Source organism: Agrilus planipennis, unplaced genomic scaffold (assembly GCF_000699045.2).
Source record: "Agrilus planipennis isolate EAB-ADULT unplaced genomic scaffold, Apla_2.0 scaffold27, whole genome shotgun sequence".
In the NCBI taxonomy this organism is placed as follows: domain Eukaryota; kingdom Metazoa; phylum Arthropoda; class Insecta; order Coleoptera; family Buprestidae; genus Agrilus; species Agrilus planipennis.
In genome coordinates, this window is record NW_020439094.1 from 1,326,269 (window position 1) to 1,343,552 (window position 17,284).

At 34.1% G+C, this 17,284-nt stretch overlaps 1 protein-coding gene across 1 annotated transcript in view; it reads right to left on the minus strand.

The window, feature by feature from the left end:
- Nucleotides 1-17,284, minus strand: part of LOC108735198 (follistatin-related protein 5) — a 325,521-nt gene that overhangs the window by 51,431 nt on the left and 256,806 nt on the right. The window contains exon 5 of the mRNA XM_018467041.1: nt 1,416-1,567. Coding sequence (XP_018322543.1) covers nt 1,416-1,567 — 152 coding nt within the window. The remainder of the gene's footprint in view (nt 1-1,415; nt 1,568-17,284) is intronic.

Sequence of the window (17,284 nt, forward strand, 5' to 3'; positions counted from 1 at the left end):
CATAAGGCGGAGAGCTTTGAGAAGGAATGATGAGAGAGACGAGCAGAAATGATAAATTTATTGAACAAATTCTGTTCAGTGATGAGTCTTTCTTTCTATTAGTCATCATAATCTATAGCTGTATAGGTAACTCGAGAGAAAATAAAAGCTTGAGTATTTCACAGCGAGCACGTTACCCTTAAACGGTTAATATTAAATATTAATGTGAAAATTCATTTTTAATTTTTATGCACTGCAAATTACCTCAAGTTACTTATGAATTTTAAAGTGTTTCATTTAGCATATATATATATATATATTAGTTCGACGGACTTAACACTTAATAGGTACAGTTTCGTCACTGTTGCTGTTGTCACCTTTCGTAGCTTGATAGTCAGAGCATTGGGCGTGACACATTTGTAGAGAATAGAAAAACCGCAAAACGGTCGTTTATAGACAGTAATAGAACCATTTTGAAATTTGAAGTGATTTTTAATAGTAGTTTATAATTACTGCCTTCATAATCGGATTGGTAAATTCAGTATTGGATCGTTCAAGCAATTTACGAAATACCTCTAAATTTTGTTTGTACTGCAATTATGCATTAACTAGTATATTAATTTTTTGAGTTTTTTGATTTTCCTATACAAAAATGGTTCGATTGCTTTCTATAGAGAACTATCTTGCAGATTTTTAATTCTTACAAATGACACATTGAATGTGAAACTATTCATTCCATATTTTTCATAATAATGTTACCTTATAACTTTACTTTATATTTACCGCTGTTCTCACGCAACATAATCGTATAAAACTTATTTACTTTCTAGCAACTTCGCTCTGTAATCTGGTCTCGAAATGACGTTATGCGCGTGTGAGACCAATTTTGGTCGACGAAGTGTATGGCATTGAGGAGAATAAGCTCCGGTATCGCATATCATAATCATTATCAATCCTACCAATATTCCATGCATTTGAAATATACGTAATAGAATCTTTCTATGATCTGTTAAACTTTTTGCATTAGTCTATTTCGAGTATTTCAAAATATGTCGAGGAGAAATTTAAAGATATAATTGCTAATTCTTGTTTCTAATACAACTTTTCAGTTATTCTAGATTCGTTGGTAACTTTTCCAGTTTGAATAAAACGAGATTAAATCCGCTGCAGTTAAAACGGACATATTAGTTACATTTTTGAAGGTACTTAAATTATTTTCTTCTAAAAAATGTAAGAAATTCCCTTCTTTTCCACTAACAGGATCCCGCCCTATTTTCCGGAAATGCAAATAAGTTTATATATTAGTGAGCAAAATAAAACGTACAAGAGAATTAACTCTGAACTCGAATATTAGTTACTACGAAAATAATCAAATGGTATCTTTTCGGTTAACATACTAACCATACAAGTCAATTTATATTAATAAATTGTATTACCTGCATGCCAACATCCCTATTTCTATTTATGTCCCTTAGGGTGAAAGCAGTATCAACAGATGTAGAAGTTTCGGTAATCAGATAGTCTGGTGTAGGTGTTGGTTCTCTGAAGTACTGTTTCACTCCTTCCAACGTTGGTGCCCATCCTTTGCCTGTTAACAATAATTAAATTTAGCAACTAACTATTTTATAATCGAATAGCTACAGGATCTTAATTTTATTATATGCTGAAATAATTATTTTAATTATGAAGAAGTAATTTACATTGCATTATAACCATATATTATAGATAGGCTTGGTAGTAGTTTATCTAGATAATAATAAAGTACAGGCAGTTATAAAACTTCAACGCCTTATTATTCGATCAATTTATTTTACCCATTAACATCATCATCATAGGATCGTCAATTCTAAGACTGGTTGGACATGCACCTCCACTCTTTCCTATCCTGAGCAAATCTTCGCATTTCCCTAAAACTAGAACATTCCACATTCTTAAGTATGTTAAGTATAAGATGTTAAATATATTTAAAAATGTAGGGATGAGTTACAAAGATAGAAGATTGATACATAGTTTGTATAAAGAACAGGCAGTTGCAACATAGAGTAGTAAATATTAGGAAGGGAGTCAGACAGGGATGCACACTGTCACCGCTACTTTTTAATCTATACATCGAAGATGCGATCAACATCATTAAAGACAGTAGAACTATAGGGATAGATATACAAGGGCAAAAGATTAGTATGCTCAGATTTGCAGATAATATAGCAGTATTAGCATCTAGCAAGGAGGACCTAGAGATAGCTTTAAATAAAATGGATACGGTACTGATAAAACAGTACTGTATGAAAATAAATAAAAGTAAAACAAAAATACTGGTATGCAAGGGAAGAAAAAGTAGGGAAAGAGCGAATATAAAGATAGCAGACGAAAAATGAGAAGAAATGGCCGATTTTAGGTAACTAGGAAGTCAGATGAGTCAGGACGGAAGGAGTAGTAGGGATATAAAACAGAGGATAGCCCAAGGTCGAGTCGCCTTCAATAAAAAGAAGTCACTTCTATGTTCGCGAATGGTTAATTTAGAAATAAGAAAAAGGTTGTTAAAGGTGTATGTTCGGAGCTTGGCGCTCTACGGGTGCGAAACAGGGACAGTGGGCGCTGCGAAAAAAAAGCTTAGAAGCTTTCGAAATGTGGTGTTATAGCCGAATGATGAGGATACCGTGGATAGAGAAGGTTATAAATGATGAGGTATTAGGAAGAATAGAAGAACAGGGGACTATGGAAGTCTATAAGACAGACGAGATTTAGTTAATTAGTAGGACACTTTCCCGGGAATGAAGGTCTAGTCAGACATATTAGAGGCAGAAACGGGAGTTAGGAGGCGTAGAGGTAGACCGAGATTAGATTACTATTCGTAAGTAGTTATACTCTCATCCTTATGAGGGTTGTTTTAGTTTTAGGGAAATGCGAAGATTAGCTCAGGATAGGAAAGAGTGGAAGTGCGTGTCGCAACAGTCTTAGGACTGACGACCTTATGATGAATCTAATCTAGACCAACCCCTACTCCTCTTAAATCCTGTTTCTGCAAGCAATGGCAAACGATGTTTTTTATTTAGAAGTTTCAAGGAATTGAAAAATTTTAATACGTTCGCTGTAATCTGCGTTAGTTTCGTTACCTATATCAATAGTTATTTATAGTTCTATTATTTGATCCTCCTATATCTTGTATGATTTAAATAGGACTAAACCATATCGTTTCATGCGGCTAACGTCATTCAAGTTAGGTACAATAATACAGAAATGACTGGTTCAATAATGTTAGAAGTCAATTGCTAAGTGTTTGGGTATTTGCTCTATGATTGTATGATTTAGATTGTACATTGATCCCCTCTTATTGTTTAAACTAATTCGTTCTTTTATTGATTGCCCGGCACTATTACAATTAATTATCATTCGAATTCCTAAGTAATTATTACGTGATTCCCAAGAAGGCTACCGTTATGTAACTTATCTTGACAACGCAACTTACTAATTTACCGTTCATGTAAATTATTTAATGATTTATCCGTATTACCTGATCTTTTTGATAGTAATAAATCCATCGCTTTTTTCAAGAAGTCTAAAGAGAGTTAATTCACATTCTGCTAGCGAACTGAAGTAATAATTCAAGTTCTTATTTTCGTATATCATGCAGGGTGGAGTGGCTTGTAATAAACTGAAATCGCATCTGTGTCTGCAAATGGTTAATTAGAAATTCTAAAGAAAAGTTAGATGTATTTGAGATGTGGATTTGTAGGCGGATGATGAAAATACCGTGGATAGGAATAATTAAAGATGAAGGAGTATTCAGAAGAGTAAGAGAACAAAGGGTGCTATGAACGTCAATAAGGAAAAGCAGATACATTGGATGGTAGAACACATTCTGAGATATGTATGAAGGGCTTGTTAGACACATTAGAATCATAGATAGGAATGAAGACGAGCAGAATGCAGATTTTCCTCTGGTTGTTTAGGATCTGGTTTGGACGTTCAAAATTGGCATAGTCCACAATAAAATTGTCGCATTTACTTTATTCTTTCAACTTACTAACTAGACTAGAGCGGTTGCTGACAGAACGCCTACTTTTACTCATGAAAGACGTTGTAAGGAATATCGTAACATAGAAAAGAGATGTCAGATAGGAATTGCAGCGGACACTAATAATGAAAAAGGAACAACATTACACCAATTGATGTGTAACAGACAAGCAGAATTTGGGCATGTTGTCAGCATCGGACTTTAGAGAAAGTTGAACATTCTGGGGCATTAACGATGTTTGTGAGGTATGTCAAAATGCTACGAGATAAGTAAAAATTTGGAAGAACGTTCCTCATTCAATTCTAAAACTTCTGTAAAAATTACAAAGCGATTCACTAAACCGTTAAAAAGTTATTGAAATTTTAAACAATTGTAATTTTACACGTCATTTTATGGAGATTCGTTAACCGAACAGATTAAATTTATTTTTATTAACAGAAAAAAGCTACCAGAAATTTCAAACTTTTATAATAAGTAACTTGAACTCTGGAGAATCACTTTAGCGTAAGGTTATTCAAATTCACTAAATGGTTATCGAGGAAAAAATGAAAAATTAGCTGAAAATCTCGTTTTTACTTGATAATATAATGATAATATTTATAATTGTCTGAAATAAATGCAATTTTAAAGTTTTAATTATTATTTAAACATATTAAAAAGTTTTACGCTCATTATTAATAGAGATTGAAACTAAAAATTTTTTGTTTCGAAGTTGAAATCAAGGCACATTCACTGCCAAAAGTCAGTTAAGAATTTTCCATATTATTCGTTATTCCTTATTTTATTCAAAGTTTTTGGTCAAATTCCAAATTTTCTCTCAAACCGTATAGTTTTTTTTAGTATAGATAGTATTTATTTACCTCATGATATGCTGCAAAACCTAATTAATCACGAATTTCTAATTTTATGTACTCTTGTCTCCGATTGTACCTCTCAAACGTCCTTAAGGAAAGCCGATCGTGATCTTTCGCGTATCTGAGCAATCTCTAACCGTTGCATCGCTTACTATTATTCGGTTATCTATTTTCACTTTATCTGTACTACTTATGAAGCATTTCCTAACTTAACAAGGGCGTGTTCAAGACACACCAAATGACCAAAGTCCCTTCACGTGAAAACAAAAAACAAGATACGTTCACTCTCACAGATAATTTATTGCGGACTATGTCAATTTTGATCGTATCAACTATAGGATGTTCAAGTTCTTGGGCAATACAAAGATTCATTCAGCATAGAAAAGAATGAGTGTGAGCGTCCAACTCAGTCCGACCAACACTTGAATAGTTTTATTTTATTGAGTGTCACAGTTACTGTTCGTTTCAAGAAGTTGGAGATATGCCCCCTTCCCTTTATTAGGATGCGCCGTAGCATAATTCCAAATTCAATCATATTTGTCTGCGGAGCTCATTTCTCCACCGATCATCGAGCGAGAACTAGATAAAAGTGTAAACTACTACCAGTACCATTTGCAAAACTATTTAAACTGCCTCGTTAAAATTTAAGAATATGTTTTATTTAAAAGCATATTTAGCCAAAAATAATAACAAGTGAATTAACTTAACATTCTACACACCTATAAAACTTTTGCTTTATTTTCTATTGTTAATTTATATACATTTTTGTTTTAAGAAATTGCTAAACATTTTCTTCTAGTACTATACAGTTCTAGCTGATCTCCTAAGACCGCCTATCGAGAACTCTGCTTGTTCAAGCTTGTTGCAACTATTTCTGTCTTGCTCACGCCTAGGTGTATTCTTTTATCTTCGCGCAGATTTCTTCAAGGTCACAATTCTGACAAATTGGAATAGACTGTGCATATAGGTAAAACCAAATTCCAATTGGAATACTCCAATACCGCAAGGATTTACCGTCTTCTTGTCAGTAAATTGGTACATAGATCTGGATATTAGGAATTCATCAAATTAGATAAAAATCAATGTATATCAGTTAAAATTGGTTGCAATTAGATTTTCCGAGTTCGACGAAAGTTTCAAAGGATAAACATTCAATCCGTAAGGAATCTGGGACAAATAAACAAAAAGTTCCTTTTCGGACTCTAAGCTTTTGTTATTAAATGGATCTAAAGCACGATAGCTAGCTACTCGATAGATTTGTTGAGCACAACAGAGCCCTAAAACTTTTGTAGGGTCTACGATAGCTTCGCAAAACAAAGTTGTTTAATTAATTTGATAACATTTTCACACCGGAAAGCAAACATACAATCAGTAACATGTTTGTACTGTTTAATTTTTAGATGTTTAAGAAATGTCCCCATTTGATGCTAATAATATCGCAACATATCCCCTCGTAAAAAAATTGGACGTTGTTTTTAATATTACTTGATAAATTTAAATTGTAATTGTGATTAAGACACCTTATTACTAGAGAAAATGCCAGCTTTTCCAAGTTCTACTGGATCGACTCTCACGAAATATCTCATTTAGTTTTTGAGGATTAATACAGTGGAATTCGTTTATTATGACTCCGCCTATATTGACCAACCACTTAATATGGTGTAATTGCAGAGTTAAGTTTGGTTTTCATATTAAACTCTCTATAGAAAAGTTTGGATATAATGACTCCGTTTAAAGTGACATATCGTTTATTATGATTCTCAAGAAATCATATATCCGGCTATAGTGACCCAAATGATTAATAATAACATTTTCGCTCATTTTTCTGACCCTTCTTATGTATATTAATATTACAATTCATCATTCTTTTCCTTTTTCTGTTAATAAATACATAAAGTTTGTAGTTTTTCTCTCTATTAAACTAAAAAACTAACCAAAATAGAAAGTTGTTTATTTTCTAAGACTATGCTTTGTATGTCGTCCGCTTAGTATGACGTGTTTGTTATTTTCCTTCGATGTCATTATAATAGGATTCTACTGTAATTAGACAAAACACTAAAATTCTGCTTTCCAGCTTTTAGTTTACCTTGAAGAAATGTTGTGAAAAATAGTAAACGTCTGTATGATACAAACATTGATAATAATAAACACAGGAAAATACCCAAATGAAGAACTATTAATGTTTTTTTTTTTCGAGTTCTTCAATAATCTCCATAAAAATGTAGTGGCTATATCAAAAGCACAAAAATTTTCATTCCAAATTCAGCTAGAGCTAGCTAACCATAGAGCTTACATTACCCACTTGCGATCAATAATAACTGAATTAAAGGGCCTGGGAGTCGTTCGTAATATACGATCGCAAAAGGGGTTGGGAGGAGGAGCGTAACGAGATATCACATGATTGAAAAGGAGGGGGGTCTATGGAAATGTGACATTCGCAGTTCAACAATTTTATTTTAATGTTTTTCTTAACTTCGGCATTCTTAATATTTTTTATTACGATAAACATGATATTTTTAATGACAAAAAAATCGTATATAGAATAGGGGTGGACTAGCTTTTGTGAAATAATATTTGTTGAGAGATCGTTAAAAGTGAAACTTGCATTTCGAAATGGTAGGAAGGGGTCCAAAAAATGACCCCTTACCTAAATGGAAGCAACTCCTACAACTAAGTTACGATAAAACCTTTATCTGTGGAATATTAATGCGCCTGTGATCTAATGAAACTAAATGAACTTTTTAGGTATATTAGACAAGATAGACTGACGATGATCAACGCACGGCCGAAACTATTGAGTCGATTTGAATGAAATTTTGACAGCATATTCTCGTACATAGGGGCGCACTATAAACGGATTTTGCGAAAATCACATTCTAAAGGTTTTAAAAAACAAAATAAAAATTTCAGATAAACATTGATGAGGTGTCTTTCAATCTAAGATTTTTTTCGTTGTATCATCGAAATTTGATAACGAGCTTGAAAGCGAATATCTTCTGACTAATGGGTGAAAAATACAATATTTTAAAAAGGGTTTGTTGCATTTTATTTTTTATTTCATTCCATAGGAAGGGCGCTCAAAAAAAGTTCCAAAAATTTTATCATTTCTATTTTTGAGCCATCAATCTATGTACGGACAAAAAAATTTAATCATAATATGTGTACAAATGGAGATGAGTGGACTGTGACGTGCATACAGACAGACGCACAGATAGACGACTTCCTATTAGTTTTTCGTGTACCAAGCGCATACAATATTTTTGAATTTATTTCTGCAAGAAAAATTGGCCGCATGCATGGGCGTAAATAGGTAGGGGTAATGGGGGGGGGGTTCTCTACCCCCCCTGGAAAAAGGCTCTTACGGGTCACGATATCGGCATAAAGCTTAAAAATATAGAAACCAAACACATTAAAACTATACATATAAACCTATAGCTATTGAAAAATCTGCCCCCTTCCCGCTAGGAAGAATTTCTCGCTATGCCCATGCCCGTACGATTTATTTACAAATTCATACAGATTTTCATAAAACATACGTTCCAATAGCCACATTTTTCTATTACAAATAAATGTCCTCATTACCAATTAAATAACAACAATCATAAATGCGTATCTTCTTCTCGATGTACAATAAAAAACGCAAACTGCAAAAGGCGAGAACACATTAAATTTTAAAAGATATTCGTAATAACTTTTTCTTTCTAAAAACACGTTCGTGTGACCATTGAAGGTCACCTCGGAGTATTAGTGAAAGTTATGCGTGTGTTTACCGCTATATAAAAACGACTAGAAATATGAGCAAAAAGCTTATCTCTTAAAATAGGGACTAAAAAGCATCAGCGTTTAACAAACACAAACAACTTATTTCATTTCTATTCAACAGTATATCGAGAGAATCGAAGTAATAAACACGTATTTTAAAAGTCGTGATGGACGTTCATTTAAATATGAAATATATAAGTGGGATCTTTCGGTTAGATACATTTTAATCGTGTTAATTAGTGGTTGGTGCTTTTAAGGTCGAAAACTTACTTTATGAATTAGTTTTACGTCAATCTTTCAAGAGTAAATTTCATAATGGTATTGCCAATAGTAAGGATGAAATGTAAGTCATTTGCATAAAACTTTAATTTTCGATTTCGTAGGTAATAATAATGTAGTTATTTACACTTATAGTATTAAATTGTTGTTTGTATACACTACGAATTTTGGTGTTTTTGAGCAATATCCTTTTACGATAAAAATATGAACCGGAGAACATTATTTCACTCACGATCAATAATATAAACCATTTGCATACCATTTTAAAAAGGCAAACCAATTTTTACTTTACATGTTTCGAAAGGTAAAGATTCGAACACATCCGCCTATGTACGAATTGTTCCGATTGTAACCATTTTATGTTATGACTTTATTAAGGAGCGAGGGTCGTTAACACCTGACGTCATTATTAGGGACGTACTTAGGACGTTAAACTATTTTTTGTGGATAATGAGTTGCAAATACATGTGCAAGACTCAGCGGCAAACACGGCAAAACGGTTCGCAGTTTCATTCGCTTAGCTATGGCAAAAATGGCAAATATTTCGAGTATTTGCGTCGATTTGATTTTTTATTACGAGACAAATATTAAAAACACAGTAAAATGCATTTTGGGGCCTGTTTGTAGCACTACAAGGGATACTATATCTGCAGTAGAGGTGCAACTTTTTTGGTCTGTATCAGCAATCCTTTTAAATAATAATGAGGCATTGTCAAATCTTTAAAAAGATCCTAAAAAAGTCCTAAAAAACTGCGACATGCAAACAAGGTGAGCGTAAACTGCGTCTTGTCACGCTGTGATTCCACTTTAAGTTTAACGCACATACTTTCCAATTAGACAGACAAACGGGACGGAAAAAAAGTTAAGATACGCAACCATTCATGCGTACGGAACGACCGGCATTTTAAAAATCCGTCTCGTCTGCGTACCTACCGTGCGTGCCGATGCGGAAGAACGTGCGGTACCTATGCCTATTCTCCTACGTCTATGTTCGTACTATTTTCGTATTTATACGAATACTAGTTTTTCCCGGCGGCTTCGCTCGCAGAACTCAATATTGTATCTCCATAAAACCTTCTAACTCCTAATTCACCCTTACAACGTTTTAATTTTATGTAATGTCGCCATCCTTAAGGGTTGATTTTTAAAAATTGCCAAAACACGTATTTGCTTAATTTCAACAACGGGTAAATCCGAGTACAAATGAAATATACCCCATGGAAACGTTGCAACCTCTTTTCATTTGAATAATAACATCTCATAGCATATATACCAAGTTTCAAGTAAATTCAACCACAAATAAAGTATGTCCCAAACAAAAATTGCAACACCTTTTTACCCCCCCCCCCTTTGGAGATTAAATTTTTTGCAATGTCGAGATAGGTTTTTCAGAAATTAAATGAGAGACCATTAAGACCAAGTTTCAAGTAAATCTGACCACAAATAATATATGTTCCATTTAAACATTGCAACTCCTGTTCACCACTCATCCCACCCAACAGAGATTGAATTTTTTAACCCGTTTCAAGTAAATCGGACGAAAAACAAACATGCAATCTTTGCAAACCACTTTCAGCTTCCTAAAGAGGTAGAATTTTGTAAAATGTTAAAATAGGTATTTATGTCACTAATTTTATATGAAAAAGCATTACAGCCACGTTTCAGGTAAATCTGACTATAAATAAAACACCATACTTAATCACAGACAGCATTACGTTTAGCTGTCAGTTGCGTTTTGTCATTCCATGTCAGTTGCGTTTACATATACCACGTTTTTCTCGTGGAACGTGATAAAAAGTATCCTATGTCCGTCTCCTGGTTCTAAGGTACCTCCTCACCAATTTTCAGCCAAATCAGTTCAGCCGTTTTTGAGTTATAAATAATGTAACTTAATTATAGTTTAGGGCGTACTATCTGCTTACTATCAACTATATACGAATACTTAAAAAGGTTACCATCTTGTTCCATTTAATATTGAATCAATTTTAAAGTCGTATCCAATGACTTCTACTCTAATATTAAATCTACCTAGTTGAACACGTTAATCAATTATATGTACGACATGCTAACACAGTTAGGTGGGGCGAAACATGCGTTTGTAAACGTTGAATTGCGTAGGGTGACAGGATGTGTACAATTACTAATATATAGGTGGATGCCAATTATAATATTATTGCATGAGCTTTCCTCAAAGCAGCGTCTTTAGTAGAAATCGATGTTCATAATCTATCTACCACCACGGTATTGAGAACTTCCGTCAGTTGGATAAACGAATTCAAAATTTGATTAATTTGAATACAAGTAATCAATTTAATCATAATGGTCAGTAAATAATTCACAGACCTCACATTCTACGCATGTATCTTTGACCAGATACAATAAACTCTGACTTGTTTTCTTATAAAGCACTAGAAATCATACCCTGTAACATGGGTCAAATAAAACAGTATTTTTTCTTAAAACTGGTCCGACACCCACATTCACTTGATGATGAAAAGCTTCCGGTATTTTCTGCCGCAATCGAATTCTGCGTGCAAACGTTTCGCCATGCTTGGCATCTTCAGTGCTTCACGATGTATTATCGGCGGCTGAAAGGTTAATGCGGGTGGGATCTTAGGCGTGCTCAGCGTTGCCAGGTTCAGTAGATAGAATTATCGCACTTTTTAGGAAAAATTATCGTATTAACATCAAAAATATCGTACGTTATTGCGTATGCGCATCGGAGTAATAAGTCTAGTGGTGGGAGTATGAATTTGTAAAGAGAGTCTGTGTACCCCAGTGGTTTTCTCAGTTCTATTACATCATCAATAGATGACACTATAAAAACTTTCCTGACAGGCTAATAACTTCAAATAGAAAAATGAATTTCAGACTGGATTTTAAACATTTTGGAAGAAAGTTCTTTAAATAGTCCATAAATAATTAAATTTTATTGAATGTATACAAATAAACAACTTTCCGACATATATTTATATATGTAAGTAAGTAAGTCCGTTAACCGTCGCCAGTTTNAATCTAATACAATAATAATAATCAACGTATTAATTCTGTTTTATTATTATATCGTCATCACTATCATCACCATTATTCTTATTATTATTTTTATAAAGATTATTCGAATTAAAATGAGATAACATTTCATCAGTGATCTCAAATTTATTACATCCCCTATTCATTTCAATACACTAACTTGTAAGTAAAAGTCCGTTAACCGTCGCCAGTATAGTAAGGAGAAGCTCTTAGGATCTACCTGAGAAGCTTTCGAGAATCAAAAGAGTCGAGCATGTCCGACTCTATTGTAAATTAGAGAGAATTTGTATTTTTATCGAGTGAAAATACCCAGAGACTGTTCAAATGACCATTTGTTCTATGAACAAAAGATTTTAAGAAGGTAGAAAAACGAGGCAACAGGTTGGCAGAAGCAAATATCGTAGTTCCACTACATATTACTATTTGAAAATATTTTTTTAACCCATAAGCACGAATTATCATACGTTTAATAGAAATTTGAATTACGACATCGTACATCGTATTTGAAGCAAAATTATCGTATGTCCCCATAATTATCGTACAGGCTGGCAACGCTGGGTGTGCTTTTATATCATTTTTTCGCTCATAGTTGGCTGCTACTGTAAGATCCTACCCGCATTAACCATTCAGCCGTCGAAAATACATCGTAAATCACTGAAGATGCCATCTATTAAGTATGGCAGAAAAGCCGAGAAGCTCTTTATGATCAATTAGACATCGACCGTGAAAGCCTACGAACTACTGTAAAATTCAAATAGTTTTGTATGTAAGATAAACCTTATCAATAAAGGTAAATAAGGTATCCATTTAATAATGCAGTAAATGAAGAGCAAGTCCTGCATATTACATATATACATACATCGAATGTGAGTGTATATATATATTTTTTAGTAGAATCAAAAAAATGCAATAACGTACAGGGTTCTTTTTAAAAACATAAAAATATTACCACCTTTAGCCAAAAAGTAGCAACGTTGTCATATAAAAAATAAATCAAAAATTTTTTGCAATTATTTTTTTACTTTCTCCGTTTGCAACATATCAAAGAAAACCTCATTATCCATTTATTTTTTATGAATTATGTACAGATATGTTATGTAATGGTTCTTTCAGTGATTTTAAGATTGATATAAACGTGAGACAAAAAAAAATGAATACACTAATGCATTGATATCAACATGGTTTCACAAATTGGTCATCTTAAATTTATAACGACTCACAGCGCGTTCTATTACTTTATTAATTTTTCGGCAAAACTTTTATATATGTATAGAGATTGGATACTTTATCTACAGTCTTTAAGGAGGATCATCATGATTAAAATGTAAGTGTTATTATAGACAATCGACCACAGTACTCATCTGTTCAAATTTGGACGAGATCAACTAGTTATGATATGCTACAGTTGCCAGCAAGTATCCACAGATGGCAATGTACTTGTAATTATTTGATATTCAATCATTTGCTTTTTAATGGGGCAACTTCGGTTTCATCTTCCCTTTAATGGGGCAGTCATTTTAACAGAATTCCAGCTGACGTGTTGATGAGAACTAATAATAACTTTGAAATTGCAATCCCCATCTTCTCGTGTTTTCAATAAATTGCCAACCGAGAATTTTATATTCATCAAATAAAAAAAAAAAAACAAGAAATTCACACATCTACTCCATTTGCTTATCAAGTATGCCTGCGTAATCGGTAATTTACAGCGAACGGAGAAATGTGCATGGAAATTTGATCGTGAGTGTTAAAATAATAAAAATTTTCTCTCTGCAAACTTATTTTTCGTTGTATTTTCTTCCATTAGTTTATTATTTATACACATACTTATCGTGTTAACACGAATAACCTTACCAAACTCTCGTTTATTCTTCTCCTTCGGTACACCCTGCAGAATCTGCATTTTTACATCTGCTTTTCAAAACTTAATTTGATTAAAACTGTTTCCTTCTGGTTGAATTTTTTGGTGAATATTCGTACCTTTGAATGTGTACCGTGCAAAGAATATCTAAGGTCGAAGTAATAGGTACAGGGTGAGTTTTCTTATTTGATACTTTACTTCACTTTCATCAGAAGTGATAGTTTGAATATTGAAAATAATGGTTTATGTAATTTTTGTATAATTTCAAATGTGGTAGTGGAATTTTCATAAACCAGTTGATATGCAGGAGGGTGCTCAGAATATATCTTTTTTTAATAGAACATCCTGTATGTTATAATCCGGAATACCATTTAGCTAGTAGAGTAGTTTATTATTTTCATTATGTACAGGGTTTGTCCGGAAAGTAATAGGACTGATTTTCTTCCGCCGCGACTGTACTTCGGGGCGTGCGCGCACCGATTGGATTCAGTAGAGGGCATTCCTAGCTAACGAACGAGTGGCTGGTGAGTTGTCTCCGAGCACCTGGAGAGTCAGAACAGGCCTTTTCACGCGACGTGTTTCTGTGAGTGGTGCAAGCCGAAAATGCAGCGTTTGTTAGAGCAGAGGTACGTGATTAAATTCTGTGTGAAACTCGGTAAATCTGCGACAGAGACGTTTAATATGATCAAGCAGGTTTACCCAGATGTTGCTTTAGCAAGAAGTGGTGTGTTTCTGTGACACCAGGCCTTTTCAGAGGGCCGATGAAAACCGTGCTGGAAGACCTTCGACTTCGACAAACACCGACAATATGACTCGTGTGCGCGAAGTTTTGAACTCAGACTGTCGACTAAGTATTCGTTTAATAGCCCAGATATTAAATTTACCAAAATCTGTGGTTCATGTGACGAAGCATTTGAACATGCGCAAGGTGTGCGCGAAGATGATCCCAGAAGTGCTCACTGACGACCAGAAATTACGGCGAGTGGAAGTGTGCCAAGAAAATTTAAACATGTGTGAAAGTGACCCCCAATTTTTGAATAACGTAATCACAGGTGACGAGTCATGGATCTTTGAGTATGATCCTGTGACAAAGAGGCAATCTTCCGAGTGGCACACGCCGGCGTCTCCTCGCCCTAAAAGGGGATTAATAATGAGCAAATCCAAAGTTAAAACGATGCTCATTTCTTTTTTGACATGAATTTCTGCCTCCTGAACAAACCAACAACGCCAAGTTTTACGTGGAAGTGCTCAAGAGACTCAAACGAAGGGTCAATCGGATCCTACAAGACATCGCAGATGTGCTCCCCCTGGACTTTTTTATTTGCTCGCCTGAAAAGGCCGATGAAAAGCAAGCATTTTGAGACGATAGAGGGATCTAAGCAGCATGCACCGCGGTTCTTAAGGCTATTCCGGAGAATGCCTTCCGTGAAGCTTTCATCAATGCTTGGAAATCGCGCTGGCAGCGCTGCATCGACGCGGAAGGAGCCTATTTTGAAAGTTTTTAAAGAATTGTAACGATTGGCTCAATAAATTTTTTTAAATCGACTCAGTCCTAGTACTTTCCGGACAAACCCTGTATTTTATACTTTAATTTCTATGACTCTTATTAACCCTAACCATGACTCTGATTACCCCATACTTTGGACAATGTGAGTCAAAACAACTTTTTTAAAATTAAGAAAATGTTACATTTTTTGTACTTTTTTTATTTGCTAGTAGCTTAGTTTATATCTTAATAAATATAGTTACTAAACTGAAATTAAGAAAATACTTTTTTACAGTTCTCTTTAACTGACTACGATTCCCCGTACTCCACTACATGCCAATTAGCAGGGATTTAATTAGTTGGCTCTTCTGATAATATCGCAAATTTTAAATGAACAGTTGCTGCATCCTTATCATTTGCAGCGATTGCAAGCCTTGCTTGAAACTGATATTCAACTATTCAACCGCGGGTGTATTTGGATGTTGATTACAGACAAATTTTCTTTACGCGAGCCAGAATTGGCATGTTGTACATCTTTCTATATACATTGCTTTTCTTATTGAAGACATGCTTTTTTCAGTACATTGAGGGTAAAAGCATCTAACAAAATTTGGACAATATGTTTTGTCGTCAGTTCTGCACCTATTATAAAATTTACTTCTTACCTATCATAAATCTAAATTGCAAGTTTCTGTTAATTTATACTGCAGTGGCTACCTAATTTATAAACTTCTGAAAGCTTCTAATTAAAGTACTAATTAGGGAACAATGAACAAGACTAAAAGCTGTGGAGTTGCACTTCTAAACTTTGAAAACAATAAAGGGATGGTCGAAATGTAAACCAGAAGCAGCTTTATTAGCAGGGTCTTTGATATTGTGTTTCTTTTGTGGTAATTTGGAAAGTTTTCTTTTGGATTAACTCGTTATTAAAAAGTCTTCTCACTTCCATCGGTGAAAATTTATTTGAATATCAAGTTGACTTATTCATTTCCATTTCAAATGTACTACAATGGGCTGCAACTAATTCCAATGCACCGATCGACGGTACTAAATCATTTGCACCTCTTCCTACACAGTAATTAATCATGGTCTTCCCGTTTCCTTTACAATTAGGTGGCAATAGTATTCCAACAACTCTCTGAATTAAAATTCAAGTGCTCCTCAAAGGATAATTGAATTCATTTGGTTGCATACATGCTCGTTAAAATGATTCAAGTTAATTTTAAATAATTCTATAGTCGTTTCGAACGATTAGTACCTGTTTTCTGCGCGGTAAAAAGTAGTATATGTTTAAGCTTTCGAAAAAAGAAATTACATAATTTTTTAACTTATTTCTACACTTTTCCCAGCGGTTAGGTAATTTTTAGGGTTCCATACGTCCGAATGAAAAACGAAATCCTTATAGGATCACTCGTGTGTCAAATACAAGCGCATAACGTAAATAAATTAATTTTGAACATGGGGCCATTTTTCCAGGGGCCAATGGAAAATTGAAAAACAAAATTTTGTAAACTCTACCGTGTGACATATCAAAGGAAGGGGCTTGTTGTAAGAGTATTATAAATATATTTATCTTATAATTTTAAAATAAATAGTTTTAATGTTTATTTTAGGTATTGATAAAACAGTATTGTGTGAAAATAAATAAAAGTAGAACAAAAATACTGGTTTGCAAGGAAAGAAAAGCTAGGGAAAGAGCGAATATAAAGATAGGAGGCGAAAAATTAGAAGAAGTGACTAGCTATAGGTGTCTAGGAAGTTACAGGTCGGACGAAGGAAGCTGGCGAGCGGTCGCGAAGGTACTTGCCCATTTATGACCTACGAGGGTGGATTGATAAGTTTCCGGCCTAACCAAGAGATGACGCCACTAGGCCTACCTTGAGGTGACATTCTATAGTACCATCCTTGGATAGCTTGTAGCTATAGTTTCAGCCCGATCTCCTTGCTAGTGTAGGTTTGACAGCACGCTGAACAAGACGCCTCTGTGGTTTTCGTAAAAATGGAAAAGCAGGAAAATC